Consider the following 24,141-nt stretch of genomic DNA (forward strand, 5'->3'; position numbering starts at 1 on the left):
TCCCATGGAATGGGTCTTTAGTATCTTGCCTATGGGAGGGGCCTTAGACGTCTGAGTCAATCAGAGATTAAGGCCCCTCCCCAGTGCATCCTAGAATGCACTGGTAAGGGTAAGGCCTGCCATTTTGGAAGAGGCGGACCTGCCAGCAGGAGTGAGTGAACATCCCTCTTGCCGGTCATCTCCTAAAGGTAGAGGGGGGTTTGGGAGGTGTCAGGGGGATGTTGGGGTGTGAGGGAGTGTTGGGGAATGTTGGGTGAGTGTCACATGGGTGTTAGGGAGTGGCAGATAGGTGTTGGGGAGTGTCAGATGTTTGGGGGAATTGGGCATTCCTCCTACCATGAATAGTTGGGGGGAGAGGTTCCAGCAGGAGGGATTGAGCATCCCTCCTGCCAGCCAACTTGCAAGTGAGAGTTAGGGGGTTCCCTGCTGCTGATTGCAGCAAGGAGATTCCCTTGATGCGATCAACTCCGCGGCAATGCAATTCTCTAAATGGCACCTGCGACATGGAGGCCGGTTAGAGAATCGGGATGGTTAGGCAGGGTTAGGTGTCTGTCCATTAGGACAGATGCAATTCTAAATAGGACGCCCGTGTGCGATTCTCAAAAACTGATTCGGTGGCTGCTGAGATCGGGCATCCTATACAGAATCAGGCCTTATATGTCTACAAGCCAGGCATCTTTCTCAATAGGAGGGGCTAGATTGTGGAATTTATTACCAGGTCAAGTACATTTGTGTAAGAATGTGGAACACCTTAGGCGACTGCTCAAGACTCATTTGTTCGTGAAGGAGTTCTGTTGCTGAGCAAGGTCATTTATGTTTATATAAAAATGTGGAGTATGAAAGATGACTGCTCAAGACTTATTATGCTAAGAGATATGTTCTGTTGCTGAGCTCACTATAAAAGAAGATATATTTTATGTGTTAATGTGTATCGTTATAAATGTTGTCTTTTATATGAATGATTTGTGTATGTTTAATTGTAACCTACCTAGGTGATAAGTGGGTAAGACATTTTAAAATAAATAAATACATGCATACCTACATATAAGAGGATATGTCATTTACATTTATGTATTGTTTCAAATGAATATGCATTACTAGGTATTAAGAATAAACAAGAAGCTCAAATACATACTTACCTTTGTTTTCTTTTGCAATACACTAACAGATTATCAAATAGGAAAAATACACGTTCCTGGATATTTCCAGCAGAAATTTTCAGCAAAATTCCATACATTAGCATCTCAGTGCATGCATCAGTGATGTTGGAACCCTGAAAAAAGAGCAACTATAATGAATGGAGTTATAAACCTATGAGATGTTTTAAAATAGCTTCAAATCAAAACCTTGGAAACTGTGCATACTGGAGATTTGCATGTGTAAACGGTAGCTTCCCAAGACAGCTATGTACATTCATTGGTCATTTACAAATAGAAACACTGCTATTCACACATGTAAAAAAACAGACTTAAGGCTAGATTCACTAAGCCCACCGATCAAGTTCCAACTCCTTTGCGACCCGATTTCCCTCCGACCCGATTCACTAACCTCTGTCCCGATCATCCTCCAATCCGCACATGCAAATGAGGGGGAACGGCATTTAAATGTAGGCAGGCAGTGATTCACTAAACAAAATGAGGGACCCCAACTGGGTTGACCGATCCAAAAATAAGCGACTGCTGAGGACCAGTCGTCAGGTCCTTTCCCACTTCCCTGCCTTCTGCCACCCTGCTCTCTGCGTTGCTTCTCTGCTCTCTGCCCCGACTCTCCTGCCCTTCCCCGCAAGTGCAAGCCTGTGGTTTTAACAGTGGGTTTAAAGCGGATTAAAACCATGGGCTGGTGAAGAAAAAAAGGGGGAAAAAGTAAAGTTTCCTGCTCTGCCGGGCACGGAGAGCCAGCACATGCGCAGATCATCTACGAATGGTCTGCGCTTGTGTCGGGATCACTGTAGAGAGATCCGGGCGGTCAGTTAGGGGGCGTGATTCCAATCGCCCTCATTTCCATGAAGGCAATTTGTGAATCAGCCCCCTAGCCACGGATCCGATCCGTGGCCTTAGTGAATCTGGGCCTTAGCACTGAAATGCTTTGATGTTCCACTTACCTATACTGACAGTTGGCAACATTTGCCTATTTCTAATCTGAAGAAGAAGGGTCACCTTTGAAAGTGATGCACTAACACTGGATTTTACAAAGCTGTGGTAGAAGGTTCTACTATGGACCAGCATCGGAGCATTTATCTCGCTGGCGTGCACTAGAAACCTCTACCACAGCTTTGCAAAACGAGCCCTAAGTTAGTCCAATAATAAAGGCATTGCCTTTATTCTTTTAGTTTAGTTTTGCTTTTTTACTTCTATATATTATCGCAAACCAAAACATGAATTGATATTAGTTACCATTTGCAAAAACACAGTGTACCAAAAGGAACAAGAAGATATCAATTGTTTGGGGTTTTTTTTCTTTAAAGAACACATATAGAACTTTTGTTTTGGGTTTGTTTGTTTTTTAACTGGGAGGCAGGAGTTTGCCTGAAGTATTTTCTTCTGATTTTATCTGGTCCAGTCCTCTATTTAATCTTTTAGCACATTCCTTCTAATGAAGTTATGCAAAACTTCCAAGCAGTAATCATCCATGGATTGTGGCTGACTTAAGTGCCTAAGATTTTATCCTACATGTCTTCAAGAATGCAATGTGCATCTTTGGGGAGGGAGGGTGGAGTTACTAAACTGAGGTAAAATCACACAGCTTAATTTACCATGTGAGTCACTAAACACCACAGGTTAGTGGCTTCTACACTAAATGAATAATGTAACACGAGATCAACCTCACAAGCTGTGTTTTTCTTCTCCCCAGATTCTTCTTCCCAACAACAAAAGGCTCCTAATGCTCATGGTGGGCATTTAAAAAGAGCTGGTGCTAAATGAAGTGGCACGCCAACCTAGCTCCCTCCCAGGAGAGACCTCTTCTTAAAGCTCCTCCAACCCCTATAAGTCAACCCTATAACTGACACAATACCCCCCACACCCACTTCTATGGAAGACACACCAGCAAGACACCCCCCCCCTCCAATTATTGGTTAGTTCACTGCAGTGGCATAGCGAGGGAAGTTGGTGCCCAGTGCAGTGGCGTGTCCCCCTACTCTTCCCCACTTTGCTGTGCGCCCTCGCCCACGTGTATCTCTTGAAATGTTTGCCAACGTAAGCAGCATCTTTCACCTGCTGCTCGTGCTAGCCTTGGCTCCCTTCTGCTATCACATTCCGGTCCCGCGACCAGGAAGTGACATCAGAAGGGAGCCGAGGCCAGCATACATTTAAAGAGGTACAGAAGGGCTGGAGAGGAGACACACCTGCTTCAGCTCTTCCCCCTCTACCCCCCCCAAAGACAGTGCCTGGGTCGGTTTGCCTCCCCATACTAAGTCACTGGTCCCTGGAACTTAATGGTGGAGCAGAAGTGATCCCCAGTCAATAGTGTAAATTCTATAACAGTATCTGGGTGCCTAGATTCAGTTTTGGAAGACCAATGAACGTTGCCATTTTAATACTCAACTTTAGTCACAAGCACTTACACTGTGTAAAAGGCTGGCATAAATGTTTGTGCCTATATGCTGGCAGTTATGGGCATAACTGATGGTATTCTATAAACTTAGCATGTGGTTGCTTGGAATGACCTTTCTCCTCCCATGTTGTTCCAGATCCATGCCCCCAACCCCAACCTTTGCAGTTGTGCACTATAGAAATTAGGGGCTCCTTTTACAAAGCCACGCTAGCGGTTTTATCGCATGCACCGGATTAGCGTGCGCTATAGCCGGAAATCTACCGCCTGCTCAAAAGGAGGCAGTAGCGGCTAGCGCACGCTATTCCACGCGTTAAGGCCCTAGTGCGGCTTTGTAAAAGGAGCCCTAGGTGCTATGGGCCTCATATTAAGTCTGTGGAGGAAAGTCGCTTGAACGCCACTTACAGCCTTGAGCTGAGTTAACCCCGGATATTCAATGCTGGGACACAATATGGACATTCCTTGATATGTTTATGTTTATTGGTACTTGATATTCTACTTTAATTAACCCAGTAGGATAAAAAACAGTTTACATGTAGTGTACATGCATTCGATCTGCAATGAACCTGATAAGATTTTGGCAGCTGATTAATCAATCCACTAATCAAAATGGCCATTCTTTACATAGAAATATGATGGCAGATAAAGGCCAAATGGCCCATTTAGTCTACCCATCCACAGCATCCACCATCTCCTCCTCTCCCTAAGAGATCCCACATGCATGTCCCATGCTTTCTTGAATTCAAACACAGTCTTTGTCTCCACCACCTCTACCAGGGGAATATTCCACACATCTACCATCCTTTCTATTTAAAAAAATATATATTTCCTTAGATTTCTGCTGAGCCTATCACCTCTCAACTTCATTCTGTGCCCTCTCATGCCAGAGCTTCCTTTCAAATGAAAGATAGAAACTTCCTTTTTGCCCTGGCTAAACTAATGAAAGACGTTTAAATACTTGGAAGGCATTTTTTTCTCCATGAAATTTTATTGTTTTGGGTTCAATCTGTATTATTACAGCATACACGCGAAATGTTGATCTCTGCCACTAGGCCTCTGACCACCAAAGTCAACACGAAATGGGCCATCTTTAAAGATTATTTGGATTCTCTCTAAAGTTTACCTAGTTCTACACATAGTACTGCTTACTTATCTCTCAGCTTTCTTCTTTCTTTTTGGCCTCTGGGGGACCTCTTTTCCCTCCCTTGCTATAGGAAATGCATTAATATAAAACCAAATCTTTTCCAGAGAAGAAAAAATGGTAAAACTAGAGGGCATAATTTGAGGTTACAGGGAGGAAGACTTAGGAGCAATGTTAAGAAATTCTTTTTCACGAAGAGGGTAGTAGATGCCTGGAATGCCCTCCCGAGGGAAGTGGTGGAGAGGAAAACTGTGATGGAATTCAAAAAATTGTGGGATAAAAATAGAGGATCTCTAATTTGAAAATGAAGGATGTAAAGTAAAAAAACTAAGGCTAGTATTGGACAGATTTGCACGGTCTGTGGTCCCATATATGGTGATTCGGTGTAGGATGGGCTGGGGCAGGCATCAATGTGAACTCCACTAATATGGAACAGGAGGATGTTACTAGTCAGACTTTAAAATTGATGTCCTGCAATCAACGGAATGTTGGATAGGCTGGAGTGCGCTTGGACGGCAACTTCAGCATTTGGAACCTAGGACAATACCAGACTTTACATTCTATGGTCCAGAAATATCAAAGAAGAGATAAGTTAATTTAATCATGTATTATTTAATGAATATAACTTATGGGCAGATTGGATGGACCGTTCAGGTCTTTATCTACCGTCATTTACTATGTTACTATATTTGTCATTGATAAATTTGACATACCCTCTTTTGTCTAATATATCTTCCTTTTTAGCCTGTCTAATGTCCCCTTGGAAATTGTGCATGCTGGAAATTGGTATGTGTATATAGTGGCTTTCTAAGACAGCTATGTACATTCATTGGTCATTAACAAATAGAAACACTGCTATTCACACATGTAAAAAAAAAAAAAAGCACATTCAAGCCTTTCAAAATGACCTCTATTGTGTACAGCATATCAGTAAAAAGTGACCTGCAAGAGAAATCTATGTTCTGAAGCAGATCCTCAATTCACCCATAAATTTCTATTTTTTTTACCAAAACATATGTGAAATTAAGCCAGACTTTGATCCTCACCCATTCTAAAAATAAACTGCACAAGCCAAGCTAGCAATGTGCTAAACATTTCCTTCTGCTAGGAAATTTGAAGAAAATTTCCCCTTATCTTCCTATGGTGCTGCTGAAAACCAGATGTTTATATAATTAAGCCAGTTCTGGTGGTAAGGATAGTTTCAATGCACACCTACAAATGCTTTGTTGTTTCTTTTAAGAACATGGGCATTAACGTTCTGTGTACTCAGAATGAGAATGTCTGCCACGTAAAGCATTAGCAACCCCAAGGCAACTCAGGGTAAACTAATGAAGAGGGTGAACACTGTCCATTGCAGACTGGAAGGCATAAGGTACAATGGGATATTATTTGTTCATGGATAAGCTTGAAACAGCTGCAAATGCAGTCAGCCTTCAAATGGAACAATTTAATTGTGAATGTATTGTACAATGAAAATAGAGCCCTAAGGGTTATGTTTGTTTGTTTTTTTGCCAGACAAAAGAACAAGAAGTCCACAGCTTTGCTTCTGCAATTTTGGAATTGTAGGTAGGTCTGCCCAAGAATTTAAGCTTTTGCAACTTACCAGAAAACAAAATTCATAGGAAGAAAAACTGCCAGTGAAATTTAAAAAGTGTGGAGGGGCATAATCAAAAAAAATGTCTAAGTCCCCTTTTGGCCTAAGGCCCTAAACGTTGAAAGTAGAAGCAGGGAAAATGTCCATTCTCAAAAAAAACGTCCTAAAGGACCTTTACATTCAGCTGTTTAAACGCCCAGACCACCACTACGTCTAAACTTACACCATATAATCAACCTAAAAAATACCTAAGGATCACGAAAAGATCAGAGAAGGTTATCACTTTAAAACTTTCCTCTTCAGGGCAGCTCCGTTTGAATCGGGAGCTGCCCCAACCCTGAAAGACCGCGGCAGCTGCAAGGGAAGGAGTTGGTTGGGTGTGGGAGCCCAACTCCTCCCCCAACGGCCCTTGTGGCACCTTTTTCTTCAAAGTTTCAGCTTCAGGGCAGCTCCGCTTGGAATTGGGAGCTGCCCCAACCCAAACAGACCTTGGCAGCTGCAAGGGAAGGAGTTGGTCGGGTGTGGGAGCCCAACTCCACCCCCAATGGCCCTTGCGGCGCCTCACTTTAAAACTTTCCTCTTCAGGGCAGCTCCGTTTGAATCGGGAGCTGCCTCAACCCTGAAGGACCGCAGCAGCCGCAAGGGAAGGAGTTGGTCGGGTGTGGGAGCCCAACTCCACCCCCAACAGCCCTTGCGGCGCCTTTTCTTTTCTTTAAAGTTTCTTCTTCAGGGCAACTCCGTTCGAATCGGGAGCCGCCCCATCCCGAACTCCATTGCTATCGGGAGCTGCCCTAACCAAGACACAGCATCCCTCAGCAGGGGAGAGATACAGGGTCGGTGTGGAAAACCAGCTCCTCCTACCGACCCCCCCCCCCCCCGCAATCTTTGTGTAAACTTAATACTGGCAACGACGGAGAACCAACATAACAATTACCACAAGAAGGAATCACAACAACCGGCAAACATGAAGTTATTATTGATCCTATTAATCTATTTATTAAGCAATAATGTTAGGGATGTTATCTCACTCCATCCAAAACTCCACTCCGTCCATTACCCTGACACACCCATTAGGCTTCTAATTAACTAACAGGAAGAAAAAGTAAATCATATTAAAGTAATCACAAGCAACGGTAGACCACATCGTACCCTCAAAAAAAGGACAAGGGAAGTAAAACCTATCAAAATCACCACACTCACCATACCCACCACAACCTCTTCTGTTCCCTGCGCCTACCTCAACACTAGATCGGTAAGGAACAAAGCTTTCTTAATCAAAGATTGGATCATCAGCAAGCAATTAGCCTGCCTCTTTCTAATGGAACATGGCTATTGTCTGAAGAGGATCCAATACTAAATGACCTTATACCAGATAACTATAAAATTCACATGTTAAACCGCGAAGACAGAAGAGGGGGAGGATTGGCAGTCATCCTTAAGGAAGAACTCGAACTTGACTTAGTAGATTCCAAGATAACCAACCAATTAGAAATACTAGCCTGAAAAATTAGTAACAAGGATCTAGAAGAGTCCATCTCCTGCATTATATTTTATGTCCCGCCAAAAAGCTGGTCAAAGGCCAAAGAGGACTTCTATGAATTCATTCTATACAATTCAATTACTCCGTCTTACAATATTATAGCAGGAGACGTAAACCTACATTTAGAGAACGAGGACAATCCTGACGCGAAAGATTTTAAAAACTTCCTATCCTCATTAAACTACAATCTCCCGTTATCCACACAAATACATGAAAAAGGCCATCAGTTAGATTTGGTAGCTATGTCCACAAAGGAGATCCTAAATCCTTCCATTTCTCTATCCGATGGTATCTGGTGCCACGATATCTGGTCCGACCATTTCACCTACTACTTTAACTTAATCTGGAATCAATCAAAAGCAAAAACTCACCCAAAGATAAAAAAAGAACATCTCACAAGGGGCCACATCAACCCAGAGGAATACTGGGCACATTATGTATTACGTGAGGAAGTAGATGAAGAGGATGACTTCTGGGAACAGTGGATGAAAACAAGCACATCCATTTTAGATAAAATTGCCCCTAAATGAAACAGAATAAACCGCTCAAATAAATACAATAAATGGTTCGACTCTGAACTATTAAAAATGAAACAATCAGAAAGACGACTAGAAAGGATCTGGGAGAAATATCAGACCGGAACAATTGGAGATCCAAGATAAAGAACTACAAACAATTGATAAAAGAAAAACGAAAAGCATTCTACTCATCCAAAATTAATACATCCAATACGAGTTCAAAAGGAATCAACACTAAAGAACTGTTCAACTTGGTTACTAATTTATTTGACACCACATGTCACAGTCAATCCCTGCACAATACGAAATTACCGTCAGCAAACGATCTAGCACAGCACTTTGACTCAAAAATTGTGAACCTAAGGAACAACTGTCCGACAAACATACATGCACATCAAATAGCCAACATACGCGGAAATGAAATACCAGTGGATATGATTTGGAACTTCTTTCAGGATCTAGAATGGAATAACTTTATCAAACTCTATAACAAGTATACTAAATCTCACTGTATTCCAGATCCCTGCCCCCCTGACATTATGAAAGCAGCCCCATTAGACTTTAAACTAACACTGTGGAGCTATCTTACCAATAATTTCAAAAATGGCAAATTCCTAACTAATAACGGTCACATTATAATTGCCCCAATTCTAAAAAATCATAAACAATCCCTAACATCAGTAACCAACTATAGACCGGTAGCATCCATTCCATTCTTCGTAAAAATAATGGAAGGTTTAGCACATACCCAGTTGATAAACATAGAAACATAGAAAATGACGGCAGAAAAGGGCCATAGCCCATCAAGTCTGCCCACCTAACAGACCCACCCACCTAGGCTTATTTTCCTAGAGATCCCACTCCTAATGACCCTACACCTTAACTCAACCCTCTTAGGGATCCCACATGGGCATCCCATTTACTCTTAAAATCCGGCACACTGTTGGTCTTTATCACCTGCAACAGAAGCCCATTCCAATGGTCAATCACTCTTTCAGTGAAGAAATACTTCCTGGTGTCACCATGAAATTTACTGCCTCTGATTTTGAGCGGATGCCCTCTAGTGGTCGTGGGTCCTTTAAGACAGAAAATATCCTCTTCCACTTCTATATGTCCAGTGATATATTTAAACGTCTCAATCATGTCTCCCCTCTCCCTACGCTCTTCGAGGGAGTATAGCCGCAATTCGTTCAGCCTCTCTTGGTACGAGAGATCCTTGGTGGCCATCCATTGAACCGACTCGACTCTCAGTACATCTTTACTGTAATGTGGCCTTCAGAATTGCACACAATATTCTAGATGAGGTCTCACCATGGCTCTGTACAATGGCATTATGACTTCAGGCTTCCGGCTGACAAAACTTCTACGGATACAACCCAACATCTGTCTTGCCTTAGATGACGCCTTTTCCACTTGATTGGCAGTTTTCATGTCTGCATTAATGATCACTCCTAAATCTCGTTCTGTTGATGACCTAGCCAAGGTTTCACCCTGCAAGGTGTATGTTCTGCATGGATTTCTGCCGCCGAGGTGCATGACCTTACATTTCTTAGCGTTGAAGCCCAGCTGCCAGGTCAAGGACTAATTTTCCAACAAAAGCAGGTCCTGCATCATACTATCGGGCAAATTGCAATTGCTTACTATATTGCATAGTTTGGCGTCGTCGGCGAATAATGGTATTTTACCTTGAAGCCCCTGAGTCAGGTCCCCTATGAATATGTTAAAAAGGAGCGGGCCCAAGACCGAGCCCTGCGGTACTCCACTGGTCACCTCCGATGTTTTAGAGATGGTACCGTTAACCACCACCCTCTGAAGTCTACCACTTAGCCAATCAGCGACCCATGCAGTTAGTATTTCACCTAACCCCAACGATTTCATCTGACTTAACAGTCTACAATGTGGGACGCTATCAAAAGCTTTACTGAAGTCCAGGTATACGACATCCAGCGATTCTCCCAAGTCCAGTTTTTTTGTTACCCAGTCAAAGAAGCTGATGAGATTGGATTGGCAGGACCTACCCTTGGTGAATCCATGTTGACTGGGGTCCCTTAGATTCTCCTCGTCCAGGATTGTGTCTAATTTACGTTTGATTAGTGTTTCCATGAGTTTACACACTACTGATGTGAGACTCACCGGTCTATAATTCGCAGCCTCTGCCCTGCAGCCCTTTTTGTGCAGTGGCACAACGTTAGCTGTTTTCCAATCCAAGGGGACTTTCCCCTTACTTAGGGAGAGATTAAAGAGTACAGATAATGGTTCCACCAGGACATCACACAGCTCCCTGAGCACTCTGTGGTGCAGATTGTCCGGTCCCATGGCTTTGTTCACTTTGAGTCTTGTCAGTTCGCCGTAAACATCGTCAGGTGTGAATTCGAAATTCCGAATCAGGTCTTCCGTGTTGCTTAACCTGCAACTGTGGACCGTGACCTGGTGCCTCGCATGTGAAGACTGAGCAGAAGTATTCATTCAGTAGTTCGGCTTTATCGGAGTCTGATTCTACATAATTCCCGTCTGGTTTTCTAAGGCGCATTATCCCATCTGTGTTCTTTTTTTTGTCACTAATATACCTGAATAAGGTTTTGTCCCCTTTCTTAATGTTCTTTGCTAGAGTTTCTTCTACTCAAAGTTTGACCTCCCTAACTGCTGTTTTGGCCGCTGTAGACCTGGCCGTGTATTCTAGTTTGGTTTCCCCATTCTCTGTTCGCTTGTAGGAAATAAATGCTTTTTTCTTCTCCTTAATGAGGTGCGAGATTTCCGCAGTGAACCTTTGTGGTTTTTTGTTCCTTTGCTGTTTATTTACTGATTTGACGTAGCGGCTCATTGCTTTGTGTAGGGTAGATTTCAGGACTAACCACATAGCCTCCACATTATCGGTCACAGCTTGGTTCTGCAGTGCCCGATGGACGAAATCTCCCATGCGTTCAAAGTCAGTGCCTCGGAAGTTGAGTTTCTTAGTTTTCGTGCTTGATTTAGGGAAGCCTTTCCTAAGGTTGAACCATACCATATTGTGGTCGCTGGAGGCTAGCGTATCGCTTACCAAGACCTCTGAGACACTTTCCCCGTTGGTGAGTACCAGGTCCAGGGTCACCTGGCCCCTCGTAGGCTCCAATACCATTTGTTTGAGTCGTGCTCCCTTTATGGAGGCCAATAGCCTCCTACTGCCACTGGACGTCGCTGAAAGTACGTTCTAGTCTACATCGGGCATATTGAAGTCACCTAGCAGTACAGCGTCCCCCCATAAGGTGATATTTACTATATCTTCAATTAATTCTGCGTCCTTGTCTTCCAGTTGTCTTGGAGGTCTGTATACTACACCAAGATACAGGCATTTTCCTCTGCCTCTGGCCAGGTTTACCCAGAGGGATTCCCCGGTGTACTTGACATCTGTGATTCTGGTGGTTGTGATGTCTTCTTTAATGTATAATGCTATCCCTCCTCCTAACTTGCCCTCTCTGTCTTGACGAAGTAAGTTGTAACCAGGTTTAGCCATATCCCACCCATGAGAGTCCATGAACCAAGTTTCCGATATTGCCACTACGTCTAGGTCGGCATTCAATATTTCGGTCTCTAATTCCAGAATTTTATTGCCCAAACTGTGTGCATTAACATACATAGCCCTCCATACTTTGTTATGGCTTAGACCTTGTGGGTAGTTTCCCACCTGAGTTAGTGTGCCTCCTAGAGAGTTGTTTGTAATGTGGGTGCTTACCTCAGACTCAGAAGCGGAGCTTTGACTCACCTCGTCAGGATAGTTACTTACTGCACTGATATGTGAATGGGTACCCTCCACCAACTTACCTAGTTTAAAGCCCTACAAAGCAGTCGGGCTAAGCGGTGTCCGAAGACGTTCTTACCTCTACTGGTCAGATGGAGCCCATCCGGTCCCTGAAGTCCTTGCAGCGCCTCTCCGTGGTGTAGGAATCTGAAGTTCATATCCCGGCACCATCCCTGTAGCCACTCATTAGTCCTTAGAATACGCTCATCCCTGGCTCTTCCTTTGCCCCTGACTGGGAGGATCGAGGAGAAGACCACCTGCGCTCCTGTCCGCTTCAGCCTTTCCCCCAGGGCTCTAAAGTCTCTGCTGATGTTCTCCGGGGCGCTCCTGGCAGTGTCGTTTATTCCAACCTGGATAAGAAGCATGGGGAAGTTGTCTTGGGGCTTGAGAAGTCTATCAATACAGGCAGTGACATCTTGGATCCTGGCTCCAGGCAGACAGCAAACCTCCCTTGATTGCATGTCTGACCTGCAAATTGGTCCCTCGGTGCCTCTCAGCATGGAGTCCCCAATGACTATTGCTCTACGTTTCTTCAGGGGGGGGTCGATCAGTGGTCCCTGGAGTTGGAGCCATGAGTTGGACGTGTTCCCGTTCCTCGTCGGTAGTCCTCTTCTGTAAGATCTAGAATTGGTTCCTCAGGGTGAGTTGTGGGGTGGATGTAAGGCTGCCTTGTTGATGAGAAAAAGAAGAAGATGAGGAGATTGAAAAGGGGGGGGGGTCTTCTGTGTTTGCCCGTGGAGGAGGTCACCAGCTGCCAGGACTACCTTGATCAGTTCTCTCTACTACATGAAACCCAGTCTGGCTTCAGACCTCTGTTTAGCACCGAGACGGTGATTGCGGTGACCCTAGATTACTTACGCACCTTATTCAGCAAGGACCTTAATACCCTAATCATGCAATTTGACATGAGCTCAGCCTTCGACTTGGTGGATCATGAGAAATTGCTACAATGCTTAGACGCAATCAGCATCAGAGGAGAGGTACTTAACTGGTTTCGAGGATTCCTTACGTCCCGTACCTATCAAGTACGTTTCAATTACAACCTCTCTAAAACATGGAGAAACCCATCTGGCGTTCCACAGGGGTCTCCATTATCCCCACTGCTCTTCAATGTCTACATATCATCACTAGGCGTGCAGCTGGCCCAGCAGGGTATAAAATTATTCAGTTATGCGGATGACTTTACAATCATTATCTCGTTCAATTCTTCTCCCTCTGAAACCACCCCCATGGCAACAGAAGCACTAAACCTGATGGAACAATGGACCACAGAATTCAGACTGAAGCTTAATTCAGATAAAACTAAATTCTTCATAGACTCGCCACACCCACCTGTCATCACAACACCACTACGCATCAACAATCTGAGCTACCCTATTCAACCCACAATGAAGGTTCTGGGGGTAATACTGGACCAAGGTCTAACCATGAAAGACCATGTAGACTCCCTAGTCAGAAAGAGGTTTTTTACTCTCTGGAAACTTAGATCCATTAGAGCATACTTTGACACTTCATCATTCAGAATTCTGGTACAATCCCTAATGCTAAGCCATCTTGATTATTGTAACATTGCCCATCTGGCAATCTCCCAAAAGAAAATGCAGAGACTACAACTGATACAAAATGCGGCAGTCAGGTTGATCTTTGGGTTGAAGAAGTCCGATCACATAACCCCTTCCTACCGATTCCTGCACTGGCTGCCAATGGAGGCACGTACGAAGTTCAAGCTGGGATATCTCTGCTTCATGGTACTATCCGGTCTAGCCCTTAAATATATAACTGACCTCTTCTCCTTCTCAACCAACAGACATAAGAGAAGAACACACCTGAAGTTCGTTTCCCCATCGGCTAGAGGATGTAAATTTAAGAGACACCATCAACAACTTCTATCATATCAAGCAGCCACATAGGGCAAAGACCTGGAAAAACTAATTATACACGCAAATAACTATGGTGAATTTAGGAAACATCTAAAAACATACCTGTTCTTGAAGTACCTAGGTAACGAATCTGCACAGTTGACCCCATCATAATCTCACCCCCCAAATCTGATCCCGTAAACTGTTAACCACTAATCTCTAGCTATGAATGTTCCATTCAATTTGTAGAATCTTCTAATTCATTGTAAACCGCTTGAATTTTTTTAATTCATTGTAATTCATAGAATCTTTCTAATTCATTGTAAACCGCATAGAACTTCATGGTCCTGCGGTTCTTCTTGACTTTCTGATTTTCTTCTTTTGAGATGCCCAGGGGTCGTCAGGGTCATCGACCCCCCCCCACACACACACACACACACACACACTCTTCCTGGCTTGCCGAATTGTCGGGTCTGGGCCTGGCTGCTAGTCAGGGTTGACTGTTTTGTTATCCTACTACTCCATTTCACCTTGACCAGCCACTGCCTGGCAATGCTGCTTTGTTTGCCTTCCTTGGCCACAGCTGACTGGCCCTTCTCTTTTGGGGTTACTACTACTGTACTGTTTGTTACTGTAAATCTGGGCGTGGCCCAGAGCTGTTTGTTGCTTTTTCTATCTATGGGGTTTTGCATGGACTTTCTGTGCTTTGTTCAGGGGGAGGGAGGTACTATATGGGGTGGAGTGCATGGGGGTATGTGTGGTTGTGTGGGTGGGTTTTATATGTGGTGTGTGTGTTTGATCTGGGTAGAAGTGGCTCCACCTCTTTTCTTTCCACTGCTGGCACTTATTGATTTTGAGTTGGAGGGGGCTATGGCTGCGACGCCCCCCTTTGCTCTGAGGTATGGTTTTTCTTTCTGGCTTTTACACTGTGCACCTGATCTCATGTTATGGCACAGCTGAATGTAAAATCTCTTAATGTAGATGGGATCCACTCACCTGTTAAACACACCAAGATCTTAGCTTACCTCAAGTGGGAGCGTACTGACATAGCATTTTTAAAAGAGATTCATCTAACTCCCACTGAACATGCTAAATTAAGAAGGGAATGGGTGAAACAAGTAGGGTACGCTTTTTTCACAGCCCATAAGTGTGGGGTGGCCATTCTTGTATATAAAAATATACCCTTTCATATCCATCAGCAGATTGCGGACCCTCAGGGACAATACCTCATCTTGGTAGGGGAACTGTGGGGGCATTCTTTAGTACTTTGTAATGTTTATGCCCCTAACACATATTTGCATAGCTTTTTCACTTCCCTGGTGGGTCTTTTGGTGCTGCTGGGTTCCAATTCCCTTATACGGAGGGGGGGGAGGGATTTCAACGTCGTAGCCCACCCTGCCTGGGATTGCAAACCGACCAAACCACCCTCAAAGGGTCACTTTGCCAAGGGGGTAAATTTTCTCATGAAGGAGCTGAACCTATTGGACTCCTGATGTATTATGCATCCAGCCGAGCATGACTTTTCTTTTTATTCACACCATCAAGCGGTGTACTCATGGATAGATTATCTTCTTATCTCGGAAGTGATCTTTCCCAAACAGCGGCGCAGCTTCTGGAGCCTCTGGTGTCTGATCATGCCCTTCTCGCCTTACCTTTGCAATACAGTTCCTCCCCTGCCACTCGCATCTGGAGGATGTCTCCATACCTATATTTGGATGCTAATTTCCGCTCCTATTTTAAAATGAAATGGGAGGACTACGTTCAGACTAACTCGGTTGAAGACGTAGGCCCTGTCATTTATTGGGAGGCCGCAAAAACAGTCATGAGGGGCCATATACTTGCATACTCCGTGGCGCAAAAGAAGCGTCATGACCAGAAACTTTTATCCTTCTCCAGAGAGTTACATGATTTACATAGATCACATATAGTAGGCCTGGATGACGCTACCAGACACGCCTTGGGCCTTTTAAAGGCTCAAATTAATGATTTGTTGAATGAAAGGGCGAACCATAGTATTTATTGTTACATTTATAAATTGCACCACTGGGGAGACAAAACGGGACGTCTGCTCGCCAATCTGGTGCATCCACCCAAGGCCAGACATATAACCTCTATTAAGGACAAACATGGTCAGCTTCACACTGATCCTCAGACCATCACACAGCAGTTTGTGCAATGTTACACCTACCTCTATTCTGCGCAGCCAGACACCGCCGTGGCCCAGGAAGCCTTTTTCAGCAATCTAGCCATACCTAGCTGACCGAGGAACACCGCATCACCCTTACAAGGGACGAGCTTCAAGCGGCTATTAAAAAACTTAAATTAGCCAAAACACCGGGACCCAAATTTTACAAACTACTGGACCCTGGGGCATTTTTACCTTTACAAGCTTATTTTATGGGACTACGCATGGAGATTCCACCCGGGGATTCTCATAACAGGGCACATATTATTATCTTGCCGAAACCAGGCCACCCCTTGGATGCTCTGGGGTCCTATCGTCCCATTTCTCTACTGAACCAGGATTTTAAACTCCTGGCTAGTATCCTGGCATCGAGTCTTAATGCCTTTCTCCCTGCGCTCATTCATGAAGATCAAGTGGGCTTTGTGCCAGGCAGACACGCCTCCATGAACCTACTGAAGGTACTGGCGGTATTACAGTCTTCTTATGTTCCAGCTGATAGGGCTTTGATTACTAGCCTAGATGTCGAAAAAGCTTTCTATATGGTGTTTGGACACACCTTTTTTGGGTTTTGGAACGCTTTGGCTTCCGGGGCGATTTTCTTGCCTGGGTGTTTGCCTTGTATCACAACCCTCAATTGCAGCTGACCCTTTTCTTCTGGGCCGGGGCACGCGACAGGGATGCCCTCTATCCCTCCTTCTTTTCCTCTTATCTTTGGAACCTCTAGCGCTTTGCATCTGTTGTGACCCCGGCATGGAGGGTTTGTGGGTGGGCACCCAAGAATTCCGTATCAGCATGTTTGCAATGACATGTTGCTGTATATCAAGCATGCTGACCGGAATGTCCCATCTCTTATGTCTCTTATCACATTCTACGGCACTTTCTCCGGCCTCCGCATTAATTTCGATAAGACGGAGGCTTTGTTACTGGGATTCCGGGCCTTGGCGGCCTGTGTGCGCATCTCGGCATAGGCATTGATCCTGGGAAACTAAAATATTTGGGCATAATGTTATATACGGACCACAGTAAACTATACATGGCAAACATTACTGCTACACTTAGCAAAATCAAAACTCTGTCATAAATGGCACTCCCTTCCTCTCTCTTTGATGGGCAGAGTAGCCTTGGTCACAATGGTATTGTTTTCCAAGTTGTTGTATCCACTCCAAACCATTCCGGTCTGGCTCACTCGCGCTGACGAAAGTCTTTATCGGTCGGTCATTCGGGCTTTTATTTGGGGTGGCAAAAGGGCTTGCATCAGCTTTTTGAAATTATCTCATAGTAAGGAGTGGGGGTGGCCTAGGTCTCCCTGATATCCGTATTTATAATGTTGCGGCGCTGCTTAGATGGATACACGAACAGCTAGTGTCCACCCGGCGTTACTCCCCTCCGGCTCTTCTTGCAGAGTGTTGTTTACTTCACTCTTTTTCATATTTTGTTCACAGGGGGGATGGGGTTCCGGGGGCACTGGTGCCCAGTTTTTCCCTTTTTTGCTTACTTTTCAGAAGGCCTGGCGGTGGTGGTGCTTGCGGCAGGCTCACCTCCCCATCGCATCTCCATTCTTGTCTCTCCTTCGTAATCCTGACTTTGGTCCCGGACTGCATGGCCTTGTGGAATTGTGGGGTCGTGGGGAGAGGGACACAACTCTGAGTGTTGTCGGTCAAGTGGGGGGGGGTGTCTCTGTCCATCCCTTCCCCAATTGCGAGCTGCTTGGAATTTACCTGTCACTCATTCCTACACATACACTCAAATTCAATATTATTGTCAGTCTTTGACCCGGGTTCCTGGGGATCGCTGGACCTCTGGTAAATTTGATGCAGTTTTTCTGTCTACTCCTGCCTCATCCAATAGAATATCCACTTGGTATACAGCTGGAGGACAGCTAGACACACTTGGCCAAGGAATGGTCTGATGAAACGAGATTGGGGGTCTCGACTCATGACCTCCACCAGTTTTTTCAAACGCTTTATTTACACGTAAAGGCAGTCTCCCTTCAAGACACCCAATATAAAATACTGCATAGAGCATATCTCACCCACTCTCGAGGGCACAGCTTGGGCCTCTGGGCTGATAGCATTTGTCTTAAGTGTAAACTTCAGAGGAGAACTTTTCTACATTCCTTCTTTGACTGTCCGAAACTGCAATTCTGGGTCCCGATACATACCTGCTTAAAAAGTCTGCTTAACTGTGATTTTCCATGGAATGCTCCTGCATTATTGTTGGGGGATGTACAGGAGTGGCTCCAGCACGGCTTGGACCTACCCTCTCAAAAATTCGCCCTGCATGCTATATTACTGTGGAAAAAGCTTATTCTCAAACATTGGGCCTCTGAGGATGTCCCCACCTACCTATGTGGATTGCTCTGATGAAGCAGGAAGCCCGCTGTGAACTGGATTCCTACTTATCTCGGCAGCAAGATAAGTGGAAAGTTTATTGTGGCCTGTGGGAGGAGTGCTTATCCCTCTGAGGAAAAAAATTTTTTTGATCTTTTGTCATTTTGCTATCTCACGCATGTATCAGGAGGTTGTGCCTTTCCACTTTCGCTTTCCTACATTATACTGTGGTGCCACTGTGGAGGACCGCTCATTGTATGTCTGAGGCCAGGGATGTGAGTGGGGTGTAGATGTGTGGGTGCATTTGTGGGTCTGGTGTGACTGATCTCGTGTATGAGAGCATGGTGTGGTCGTACTGTTTGGGGATTCTATATAAACATGGTTTAAAATGACCGAGATACTTGATGCACTGTGCCAGTCATTATACACTTCTTTTACTAGACACCTACATGCTGCAATGTCTGATGCTTACTTTTTGTACTGAATTCTTTGCCTGTTTGGCTGCATTTTGCGCCTCTCATGAGACTCTGTATCTGCTGTGTTCATTGTTTATTGCCTTATTCCTCTGTTCAACTGTACCTGGTTTTTCTCTGTCTTAATAAACATGATATGACAAAAAAAAAAAGAACAGTGCAGGTCAAAGGAAAAAAGATAGTACAATCCGTGTCAAGCAGTCCACTGTTCACGACAACTGAACCAGTATTACCCAGCCCTCGGCAAACCGACCAGAGCCTTTATTTTAGAATATAAAACCACATACAATCCTTGTCCCCTCCTAAACCAAAATCTAAACTAAATCCAGGAAAAAAAGTAAAAAGAAAGCGAACTCACCACTCATACAATACACCATGCACTCCACGGTCACTCCCCCCACCCCCATTCTCCACAAGGTGCACTTATGAGAGCCAATAAAACATTCATTGGTTCTTGTTTTTAACTTGTTGTCCGAAGGACCAACAGACCTGTGTGGATTAATCCTTCCCTGTCATCACTAGAGCGTGAACTTATGTTTCTAAGTGTTAGTTTTGAATAGCACATTTTTCTTTGGGCAGAAATTCTTATAGTAGTGCATGTCAATTGTAAATCAAGCGCCTGCTTTTCAGCTTAACTCATTTGACCATCCCCCTTCCAAAGAGCAACCCCATCCCCCAGCCTTCTCAACCCTGTTCATTGCCATCTGGATCCCCTACAGCTTACCTCCCACCTTGGGGCTCTGAGCAAGGAGTTTAGAAATCTGTTTTATGTTACATATATTTATTTTATTCTAACATTTAAATGCACATAAATGAGACAAAAATAAAAAATCCTTTTAAATGGAGTGGGGAGCATTTCTAACACTGTGTGCTTCTTTTAATCATGGGTGGCACTGGATGTATTCCAGACTGGTCTGTGTTTAGCTTTTGGTTAAGTTTGTTAGCAGGAGTTGGGGATAATGAAGAGATTGAAAGGAAGAGACAGACAGAGAAATAACAGCCTATTTCACAGCACATACCTACGAGGGGTGCAGAAAAGTTTTCAACTCAACCAAGAAGAGAATGACAAGGATACGGTTCGATCAATAATCTGAAACTATGTCAAAACATAGAATTTTGCTTCTGCAAATTGGCACTTAACAAAATAAGAAAACACTCTTTTCATCTACAGTAGAAAAATAACACTAAGAATTTAGGAAGTTGGTTGGTTGGGAAGAGAACCTCTTCAGCACCACCTCATATAAGGGTCCTTTTATTAAGGTGTGCTAACCGAATTAGCACGCGCTAAATATTAGGTGCCCATAGAATATAATGGATGCTTTAGCATTTAGCGCACGCTAATCTTTAGAACGCACTAAATCGGTTAGCGCGCCTTAGTGAAAGGACCCCAAAGTCAGATATGAGGAAGATTTTTTCCAACAGGTTAATCTGTTATAAACATTTAAAACATCCATAATCCTATGACTCATTTGTTCAAGATGCTGTTTTTTGACATCTTTTAAGAGAAATTATGCATGCACCTGATTACCAAAGCATTTTGAGAGCACAAATTCATGAAGAAAACAACTTTACTTCTTTTATGTGTTAGAAATATGTTCCAGTTCCCTTGTAAAGCATTTCCTAAAGGCCTATTTCTACTAGTCACAAACAGAGATATGATTTGGGGTGTACAGTGCTCCCCCTCAAATTCACGGTCGGCGGTTCACGGTCCCGGTCATTCGTGGTATTTTTTGACCACGAATGACCGGGCAGGAGAGGGCAGCCGGAGCGCCGGCGAGTGAAGGAAATCACTCGGTGTATGCTCCGACTGCCTCTTCCTGTACTAAAGTCGGGCCTTACCAATCAGGAGCTGCGTGTCAAAGCCCGACTTTAGTACAGGAAAAGACAGTCGGAGAATACAGTGAGTGATTTCCTTCACTCGCCGGTGCTCCGGCTGACCTCTCCTTCCTCTCCAGCTGCCATCTCCTGTCTCCCCTGCCAAAAAAAATGTTTTCGCGGTTTTTCAAAATTCGCAGGGGTTCCTGGAACATAACCCCCACAAATTTCAGGGGAGTACTGTACTTATTAAGTCATGTTAGATTACAGTTTACCTCAGTTATTAGTAACTAATAGGAATTCTATGAGTGTCAGAACATTTACCGACGCCAACTCGTGCTAAAATCCTCTAGTGCAGCTTAATAAATGGAGCCCTAAGTCTCATTGTATAAAATAGAACTCGTGCTAAAATAGCACGTTAATGATACAATAACATATCTTAATGACAGCCCACATTGATAATTAAGTCCTTTTATTTCTTTTGCTTATAATTTCATCTACAAAACCTAACTGTAAAAGATGGAGGGAAACACTGTCAGTGGCTGCCTATGTTCTTCAACCGCCGGTCCGCGGACCAGTGTCAGTCCGCAGAAAATTCCTGCAGGTCCGCACAGGACCGGCGAGATAAACATCTTCAATTTTCTGCCGGTCCGCACAGGACCGGCAAGATTAAGGAGTGCAGGGCCGGAGAGTTAATGGGGAGCCTCAGACTGTGCTTTCTTCCCTCCCAGCGGCTCTCCTTACAAGCGCAGCGATTCAGGAAGGAAGCCTTGGAGCTTTTGCTGAGTCGGGCTGCCTCTGATGATGCAACTTCCGCTTTCCTCAGAGGCGGTGCGACCCAACAAAGGACCCGAGGCTGCCTTACTGAATCGCAGCACTGGCAAGTAAGGAGAGTTGCTGGGAGGGGAGAAAACTGCTTGGCATGGTGAAAAAAAAAAAAAAAAAGGGACAGCTGTTACTGGACCTGGAGAGGGAGGAGAGATGCTGCTGGGAGGGGAGGAGGGAAAGGAGTCTGGGAAACTGCTGGGCATGATGAAAAAGGGATAGCTGCTACTGGACCTAGAGAGGGAGAAGGAGATATGCTGCTGGGAGGGGAGGAGGGAAAGGAGTCTGGGAAGCTGCTGGGCAAGGGGAAAAAGGGACAGCTGCTACTGGACCTAGAGAGGGAGAAGGAGATATGCTGCTGGGAAGGGAGGAGGGAAAGGAAAGGGAAGAGAGTTACTGCTGGACAGGGGGAGGAGGGAAGGGAGAAGAAAAAAGGAAGGAAACAGCTTGCAGGGAGTTTAGAGGTTTAGAGGAGGGGAAGAGGAGAGACAGGAATGAGATGGGAAGGGGGGTCAGCAGAGAAATTAAGAGGGACAAAGATGCTAGATCTGGTGTAAGAGAGATAAAAATGAAGAGAGCAGTGAAGCTGGAATGAATTGTGTAAAAAGGAGAGAGGGGCATAGGCTGGATGGAAAGGGGAGGGGGGCATAGAAAGAAGAGAAATACCATATGGAAGGGGGAGAGGTCAGACAGTAGATGGAAGGGGCAGATGCTGGATTGAAGAGACAGAGAGGGCAGACGCTGGAAGGAAGAGAGTGAAAAGAAGATGAAAACAGAAACCAGAGACAACAAAAGGTAGAAACAAATAATTTTATTTCTATTTTGTGATTAGAATATATCAGATTTGAAATATATATACTGCTAGAGCTGGTGTTAGACATAACTGGGGACTGCAAAGTCCAGGCAGTGGCTTAGGGCTCTCTCTGACCAGGGGGGCAGTTGCCCTAGTTGCACTCCCCTAACCCTATTCCTGCTATGTGTGACTGCGGTATTCTGTTAGCATGATATTTCTGTGTAGCATTCTGTAATAATTTGGCTTATTCAGTTTTCTTGATAGTAGAGGGGATAAATGTGAAGGGGAGGGGAGACAGGGGTTTTGTTGATCCTTGCTCTGTAATATTTGTATTTATAAAATGACAATTGTACAGAATATTGTTTCTTTTTATACTTTAATAAAATACATTCAGTATACAATCATAACTGAGGCTTGTGCGGATGGGATCAGATGGTTTGCGAGTACCGAGCTCGCGGAGACGGGGCGGATACGGGGTTTTAAAATTTCAGTCCTAGTAGTTTGCCGGTCCACAAAATAATTTTTTTTTTCACGCCGGTCCATAGGTGTAAAAAGGTTGAAGAACACTGTTATAGATAGCATTTAGGGCTCCGTTTACAAAGCCACGCTAACGGTTTTATCGCACGTACCAGATTAGCACATACTATAGCGCACGCTAGCTGGAAATCTAATGCCTGCTCACAAGGAGGCAGCAGCGGCTAGCGCATGTGGCATTCTAGCGTGCGCTATTCCGCGCATTAAGGCCATAGCGTGGTTTTGTAAAAGGAGCCCTTAAATTATCATTGATTATCTCTATCTTCAATCAAACTTTTAGGGCTCCTTTTACGAAGGTGCGCTAGCGTTTTTAGCGCACACAGAAAATTACCACACACTACACCGCGCACTACACTTCTAGAACTAACGCCAGCTCAATGCTGCATTAAGGTCCAGCGTGCGCAGCAATGTAGCGGGCGCTATTCTGCGTGTTAAAGTCCTAGCGCACCTTAGTAAAAGGAGCCCTTAATGATTTTCTTGGTTTAATCATGCCTAAATTTTAAGCACATCTAGCTGTCAGGCAGTACTCATTTTTTTAATGCTGGTTTTAGGGATCCCGATGCAGCCTATGTGAAACGTTAAATCATATTGGGGTCTCCAAGATTTTTTCTTCTTAGCTATTTCTGGGCAAGAATCCAAAGCTTTACCCGGTACTGTGCTTGAGTTCCAATTGCCGAAATCTCTGTTAAGACTTACTCCAGCCCATCTACACCCTCCCAGCCATTGAAGCCCTCCCCTGCCCATCCTCCACCAAACGGCCATACACTGACACAGACCGTGCAAGTCTGCCCAGGACTGGCCTTAGTTCAATGTTTAATATTATTTTCTGATTCTAAATCTTCTGTGTTCATCCCACGCTTCTTTGAATTGAGTCACAGTTTTACTCTCCACCACCTCTCTCGGGAGCGCATTCCAGGCATCCACTACCCTCTCCGTAAAGTAGAATTTCCTAACATTGCCCCTGAATCTACCACCCCTCAACCTCAAATTATGTCCTCTGGTTTTACCATTTTCCTTTCTTTGGAAAAGATTTTGTTCTACGTTAATACCCTTCAAGTATTTGAACGCCTGAATCATATCTCCCCTGTCTCTCCTTTCCTCTAGGGTATACATATTCAGGGCTTCCAGTCTCTCCTCATACGTCTTCTGGCGCAAGCCTCCTATCATTTTCGTCGCCCTCCTCTGGACCGCCTCAAGTCTTCTTACGTCT

At 44.5% G+C, this 24,141-nt stretch overlaps 1 protein-coding gene across 3 annotated transcripts in view; it reads right to left on the reverse strand.

Annotated features, from left to right (window-relative positions):
- The window catches only part of PREX2 (phosphatidylinositol-3,4,5-trisphosphate dependent Rac exchange factor 2), a 628,296-nt gene that overhangs the window by 457,541 nt on the left and 146,614 nt on the right, over positions 1–24,141 (reverse strand). For all 3 annotated transcript variants that reach the window (XM_033933977.1, XM_033933976.1, XM_033933978.1), the window contains one exon: positions 1,140–1,273. In XM_033933977.1, the coding sequence (XP_033789868.1) occupies positions 1,140–1,273 (134 nt within the window). The remainder of the gene's footprint in view (positions 1–1,139; positions 1,274–24,141) is intronic.

Source organism: Geotrypetes seraphini, chromosome 2 (genome assembly GCF_902459505.1).
Source record: "Geotrypetes seraphini chromosome 2, aGeoSer1.1, whole genome shotgun sequence".
Taxonomy (NCBI): domain Eukaryota; kingdom Metazoa; phylum Chordata; class Amphibia; order Gymnophiona; family Dermophiidae; genus Geotrypetes; species Geotrypetes seraphini.